This window comes from Puntigrus tetrazona, chromosome 8 (genome assembly GCF_018831695.1).
Source record: "Puntigrus tetrazona isolate hp1 chromosome 8, ASM1883169v1, whole genome shotgun sequence".
Classification (NCBI taxonomy): Eukaryota; Metazoa; Chordata; class Actinopteri; order Cypriniformes; family Cyprinidae; genus Puntigrus; species Puntigrus tetrazona.
Genome location: NC_056706.1, coordinates 2430873 through 2438372, shown reverse-complemented (window position 1 = coordinate 2438372; position 7500 = coordinate 2430873). Strand labels below are relative to the sequence as shown.

Genomic DNA, 7500 nt, shown 5'->3' with positions numbered 1-7500 from the left:
TAAATGTTCCCTTTAAAAATGTTCCCTTAAACTCATTTCCAGTTAAAACATCCAAAAATCCTTGAGACAAGATAAAAAAGCAGCACTGGATAAAATAATACGGCTTGTTTTCATAAATTTTATCTCGAATATGAGCGTATTTTGTCTTTTTAAAGATGTATTTTGTCTTTCAAAATACACTTATATTCAAGATACAGTCAGTGAAATGATTATTTTTTAATCTGATGCAGTGCCCCAAGTTTTGAGGATTTTAGAAATATATATTAATAACAGGAAAACAAGAAAAACGTACTATTAAGGAATGTCATTTTTGAAACACTCGACAGTTAATAAGTTTTACTAACCATTTTTTCTAATGATTTAAAATGAAATATAAAACAAAATATAATAAAAATAACAGAAGCTTTAATGTCAGCAATAGCCTATAGCGTAGACATGCACGACTATGAGAAAAATCATAACAGTTGATAATTCCATTGAAGTTGTATTTGTATTATAGTATTATTATTATGAATTGTAATTGTATTATCGCACTCTTCATTTAATTGCTTGCCGTACTACTTATCTAACTAGTTTACTAAAACTAAAATAATGCAAAAACCCTTAAGATAAGACAAAAGGGAATGTTTTTGAAGTTAATTGCGTCGTCCGTAATTGTAATTGCGATTATAAATTATAAAAGTCTGCGACGAGTCCAGGGAGAGTCTCATCTGGGAAGAACTCTGCTGTAACTATGATTTGGTGAACGTCAGGAAAACAATCAGCGCTGCGTCTCGGGCCAGACGCCCTGCCAAGGAGGGAGAGAAAACCAGGTCGAAGGAAACACACAACCAAAGGACCAACACATCTAAATCACCTCATAACAGCAGGAAAACACATGGCAGAGCCTGGCTTTGATCGCCCGCCCGTCTCTCCACGAGCATAATTGAGAACAGATAGACCGATTCTCCAGAAATGACACATTAATGAGTCAAAAGACTCTCCGCCGATAAAACCCTGTAATGTTATTAAGCTAATCTCCAAGTATTCTGCACGCCGTAGTTAAGGGAGCGCATTAAAAAGCCCTTGTTTGAGACCAGAACTCCCTAAAAATGCTTTCGATCGTTCGATTCTTTTCAGTCCTAGGGGAAAACCTGAATAGTTTTGTGCGTGTTAACAAAAAATAAAAGTGCGCTGATTGTAAGATGCTTTAATTAAGACGCTTCTCACAGAAGATACCAAATAACTTCAGAAAATGTAACGCGCAAGTCAAATATTTAAAGAGTGACCATGATTTACATTCAGCCACATTGCAAGGGGACTTCAAAATGAGGATTTATGTGTCATTTAAATGTTAAATTTAATATATGACGTAGAAATTCCAAGTCGAAAAACTTTTATACAATTATTACTACCACTGAATCAAAATAAATGGACTAAATAAAAACAATACAAAACAGATTTTTTTGACTACAAAATATAATAAAATTAAATTATTACTACCACTTAATTTAAAATAAATGGACTAAATAAAAAAATACGAAACTGATTTTTCGACTACAAAATATAATAAAATAAAATAATTACTACCACTGAATCAAAATAAATGGACTAATTAAAAACAATACAAAAATTTTTTTTTTGACTACAAAATATAATCAAATTAAATTATTACTATGACTAAAACTTAAATAAATGGACTAAATAAAAAAATATAAAACTGATTTTTTCACTACAAAATATAATAAAATAAAATTATTACTACCACTGAACGAAACAAAAATGGACTAAATAAAAACAATACAAAATTGATTTTTTGACTACAAAATATAATAAAATAAAATTATTACTACCACTGAACGAAACAAAAATGGACTAAATAAAAAAATACAAAACTGATTTTTCGACTACAAAATATTTAGAGTAATTATTTTATTTTATTTCTAATTTCCTCGTTTTCAAACAAAAGTTAAACCATCGAACGTGGGAACAGGAAGCCCTTAACGCTGCTCCTTTATTAATTATCAAGCCGAGACGTCTCAGAAGTTTGTGATAATGATCTGCTCGCACGTAGAACAACACGGTTCACTCCTAGCGCCTGCATTTATTAAATAGCAGAATTCGAAATTTCATAATCACATCTCTCGCGATTTTATTTTAATGCATCGTTACAAACCAGTACAACTATTTTTGCATTCTTCAGAAAATCTCCTTCTGGTTTGTTCAGAATGTTGAAGAGCGTTCTGACTCATCTCAGAAGCTCTGAACTTTGCGAGCGGGTCTAAAATGCGGTCGTGGAGCTCAACACAAAGCCACTTCCTTGTCTACTGTTTCCTGAGGAAGTGAGGCGGACCCTGTAGCCGTGGTCTGAGGGCAGCAGTGTGTGTGTGTGTGTGTGTGTGTGTGTGGGAAAGAGAAATTTTCTATTTCTCCATCCTCAAACATACCCCAATGTCAAGCACTTTTTTTCTGAGCACAGAACCGAATTAAAGTTCTGAATAAAGTTAATGAGCAATGGAGCAATAATGCTGAAAAAATTCAGCTTCGCATTACAGACATAAATTAAATTTTACTACATATTCACATAAAAACTTTTATTTTAAATTGCAACAATATTTTTATTATTTTTGATTAAATAAATGTAGCCTTGGTGAGCAGAATAGACTTTCATAAACATGATTAAATCTTACAGAAACTGAAAGCATGTTTTTTTTTATGTTTTTCTTAAATGATAAGATTTTCGTCATTATAAACCTCTTTTGCACACGTTTAATATTTAATATACGTAATTATGATTGTTTTATGTGCTGAGATTTCTATTTAAATGGATTATATATTTTTTTTCTACGTCTTTTGTAAAGCAGACGGCTGCTCCGCTGCCACTAGAAAAGTAAAAAAGCGGCTGATCGAGGCTGCGGTCGAGTGGGCCGAAGCCAAATTCTTAAACAGACAAATCAGCATTGTTCTGTGATTCCCCACAAATTACTACCTTGACGAGGCCCAGATGAGAAACAGCATTCGTTCGAACAACACCCTCATTGTGCACCTGTGTGTTACGACCACGACGGCCTGTGTGTGTGTGTGTGTGGCTCCGGATCACCACGGGGGAGAACACAGAGCTTTATATGAATTCCACTCATGCTCTCGGGAGCCGTGCTGGGGTCGCAACGTTAGGAATCACTTCCTGTGGCTTTTTCGTTTTTTTTTTTACAGCTGCTCTGTAACGGCATTTTACTGTCATTTCAGGAAATTATCATTAGATACAAAAAATAAAAAAGCTCAATGGTCTTCACTACAACCAAGTCAATGAAACTTAACTTGTTAAATAATTTTTACAAAATAAAAACAATAATAAACAAAAACCCCTATAGACCCATTTTTGTCAGTGCTTTAATTTATAATAAACGTTATAAAAGCTAAACTGAATTAAAACAAAGATGATGAAATTTTATTTGATTGCACTTTAACTTTAACTTGTTAAACATTTATACTACTATTTGATATATATATATATATATATATATATATATATATATATATATTTTAATTGTTAATTTTTAATTAATTATTTAATTTAATTCATAAAAATTAAATTAATTAAAAAAAAAAATATATATATATATATATATATATATATATATATATATATATATATATATATTTTTTTTTTTTTTTTTTTAATTGTAAATTTTTATGAAATTAAAAACTAAGATTAAATTAAAAAAATGTTTAAAACAGACATCAACAGAAAACATTTAATTTGGCCTTACTGTTACTGTTGTTCAAACTGTAATAAATGATTAATTTGTTAATAATTTTATTATTTATTTAGAATGGAACAAAATAAAAACAATAATAAACAAAAACCCCTATGGACCCATTTTTGTCAGTGCTTTAATTTATAATAAAAGCTAAACTGAATTAAAACAAAGATGCTGAAATTTTATTTGATTGCACTTTAACTTGTTAAACATGTATACTACTATTTGATATATATATATATATATATATATATATATATATATATTTTTTTTTTTTTTTTTTTTTTTTTGTTAATTTTTATGAAATGAAAAAACTAAAATTCAATTAAAAAAAAAAAGTTTAAAACAGTCACCATCAACAGAAAACATTTCATATGGCCTTACTGTTACTGTTGTTCAAACTGTAATAAATAACAAATAATTTGTTAATATTTTCTTAAATCAAAATAACCAGGCATCCCTTTGTAATGATTACAACTGCATTAACCATCAAAACCACAGTCCAAAAGAAAAATGTTCAATTGTTTAGTCATGTTTGTATTATCACGTTTAATAATAACTCCGATCAGAGCACCCGTAACAGTAAACCACGTTTCACAAGATCCTACTGCTAAAGATCTCTAGGTTTTGAACGCTTGGTAAAAACCATTCAAACTGAACGATTACCAGAACAGTATCTCTAAAAAATATCCGAATGGATTTCACCGGACTCTTCTTATGAGTCCAAACCCTCTTGAGGTCATCTGTCCTCATCAGCGGGCTAACTCTTAATCCGAAGCGCCGATCGCCTCTGACGAAGCTAATAAAGCATTCCACTGTGAGCAGCTGGTTGGAAAAACTCCTCTCATTCGCCCTTTGACCCTCGAGCGAGTCGTTCCCTCCCCCACACCAAACAGAGGCGCTGGACTTCCCCGCGTGATGCAGACTCAAACACACTGACGGGCCGCTCTCAGTCCGTCACTCCGACACAATCACCTCTTTCTTCGGGGCAAAACACAAAACACGGCCTGATGCGTCCAGACATCGGATGATCGGCGGCGATGCTCGCGTCGGAGTCAGCCGAACTGCAAAACGGTCAAGCGATAACGACCAGCTAACCGCACATTAGTCCACTTATCACGGGGCGACTTCCGAGGGCTTTCATCCCTTCATCGGTTCACCAGCGCACCCTGGGAATCGAAACCACTACCTTGCTGTCTGAGCAAGTGAGATCGAACTGAGATCGAATTATTTTATTATCTGACTCTGCGGAGACAGGAAGCCACGTAGGAAACGCCAAGCAGGCCTGTTATACAGCGCTGTCCTGAGAGACGGACGTTATTTAGAAATATCTGACGATATTCCATTGCGCTTCCATTGCGTTTTTACTCCAAACCATTGGTTCTTGCTAAAGCACAGCTCTCCGTCCACGATATCGCGTCATCTAGTCTGAATCAGGAGAGAAATATGCACAGATCTGTTTATAAGCGTGGACGGCGGCAGATCGGAGGAAGCGTTTGAAGTCTGAAAATGTTTAAGTGTGGAACGCAAACATGCATCTTATCATTTCTGTGGATTACTGTTACGCACTTATGAGCTGTTCGGACTCTTATTCCGACGGCACCCATTCACCGCAGGGCATCCTTCGATGAGATGGAACGCTACGTTTCTCTAAATCGGAGGAAATGTGGTTAATACTAATACAGCAATGCAGTTTGGTGGATGTCACAGCAGGGCGCATGCGGGCGGTTCTGGGAGGTTCTGGGTGGGGTCGGTCCATCCCCAGAAGAACACACATCCTATGGAGTTCACAAAACTGTACAGTGTCCCATCAACCAATAAACTCACTCACTCCGTGAAGACTCTTTCCGCGCTGATAACACGAGGAAATCATCAGGACTCTGGGTGAAGGGTTTAAGTGAAGCCCTAAGACGGCATCTTCTCTATAATCAATCAACGCACAAGATTTAAATGAGAATTTCATTCTCTCGTCTGGAATCTCCCAAACTAGCTCTGACTGAAAGTATAAAAGAGAGAACATCAGCAAGACTGTCACTTTAAAGATTACTTGCGAACTCAAGAGGCAAAAACGACACGTCTGATCAATCAACCCCACTTTGATCCCCGATAGTCCAATGACTAAGAGAAGGCGCGTTCGGCCGAATGGAACGTGAGGAGTTACATTGTATCGCTGTGACGTCGCGTTCCGCGGAACTGTTACTTTGTATCTGATCTTGCGCGTTAGCTCGTCGGCTACTGCAGCTAGCTTCTCTCCCTCTTATTTTTCCGCTATGTTTGTGTCTCTCCGCAAACAACGTTCGGGAACACGGGTGTCTTTACCTAGGTCGTCCATGTTCGCGCTCTTCCAGAAGTCACCCGCTCCTAGTCCGAGTCTGGAGAAACACCGCGTAGGGCTCGTTATCAGGAGACGAGTCTCTGCTGAAGTTTTCCCCTGCTCTTCTGGACGCGGGTCTGCGCTGCTGGACCAGCCTGGACCCCCGAAACATCGCAGAACAGAGGAACTCGCTTCACTGCAGCGACCCCTGGCGGCCGAGGAGCAGAACGGGGGAAGTCTCACCTTCTGTTTAACCGCGCGGATCACAAAACCTAGTCGTATTCGTTTGGTTTTTAAACTATCGAGGCGTACTATGTTTTTGATTTCAACAAACTAAATAGAATTAAAGTTTGAAACCTGTTAGCATTTAAAATAAAGTGACTGGCGTCATCGACACCATCCTTTATGGTCTTTTATTTTGTATCTGTCTCTGTACTCGTGTCTTTTAAATTATGGTTTTCAACATAAAATGAAAATATTGCTTGCTCCCTCGCAGGCACTACACACGCACAGCTGTAAAAATATGTTCAAACTTCATCCATTTCTTATAAATTGGGAAGTAACCGTCTTCGTTATAAAGAAAAAATAATTTTTTTGACTGGAATAAAGTGTGTAACTTTCATATTTCACCCCAAAAGAGTTTTAGAATTGATTGCATTTTCATAAAAAAAGCCATTTGCCAAGGGAATACAATAATAACAACAGTAAAATTTATTTTGAAATGAGATTAAAATGAGAATTTGCTTGAATTACAGTGATGATCCTGAAACAGAAAAGCAAAAATGAGAAATCATGAGTAACTTTATTGTCATGAATATTGCTTAAATAAATAAAATCACTGGTAATATTTCCCCTGATGTGAAGGTGGCATAACTTTAAAACAAGAATTGTTGTATTAAGCGAACGCGTGTGACTTTAATAAATGAATCAAACGAAATCATCTCGCGGTAAAAACACAGTGGAAAAGCAACCAGTTTTTCAAATCTAGCGTCAGAAGTCCACAGGCTTCAGTTTCTTCTCCTCCTGTTCGGTCAAAGGCTCCCGAGCCAGAATTTTGCCGTGCAGACGGTGATGTTTCCCGATGCCCAGTTTGGGTAGACCTCGATTCAGGCCCTCCAGCAGAACGCAGGACTTACACAGGGCCTGGCTGGAGATGTAGCCGCAGCGAGAGCACGTTCCCTGCACGGGCATCTTCACCCCGTCCTTTATGGAGAGGGTCTCGCCCGAGTGGATGACGTCTACGATGGAGCTGGGCCTGACGGACTCCAGGTCTTTGAGGAAGGCACGAGCGTGTCCTCTGTAGGCGTTGGGCGAGTAGATGCACTCCGTGGAGAAGTAGTCAAGCTTCTTAAAATAGGCGTAGAGGACGATTTCTTTCTCGTAGGCGTATTTGAGGGGCTTGCAGCGTGGGATGGCGCCCTCTCCGTCGCTGGCTGTGCTGATGGC

The 7500-nt window shown here is 37.1% G+C and overlaps 2 protein-coding genes across 2 annotated transcripts in view; both read right to left on the bottom strand.

The window, feature by feature from the left end:
• The window catches only part of pxnb (paxillin b), a 32489-nt gene extending 26010 nt beyond the window's left edge, over positions 1 to 6479 (bottom strand). The window contains exon 1 of the mRNA XM_043245996.1: positions 6060 to 6479. Coding sequence (XP_043101931.1) covers positions 6060 to 6072 — 13 coding nt within the window. The 5' untranslated portion in view covers positions 6073 to 6479. The remainder of the gene's footprint in view (positions 1 to 6059) is intronic.
• Positions 6480 to 6742: 263 nt separating this feature from the next.
• Positions 6743 to 7500, bottom strand: part of ctu1 (cytosolic thiouridylase subunit 1 homolog (S. pombe)) — a 3443-nt gene continuing 2685 nt past the window's right edge. The window contains exon 3 of the mRNA XM_043246001.1: positions 6743 to 7500. This exon is cut by the window's right edge and continues 80 nt beyond it. Within this exon, the coding sequence (XP_043101936.1) occupies positions 7045 to 7500 (456 nt within the window). The 3' untranslated portion in view covers positions 6743 to 7044.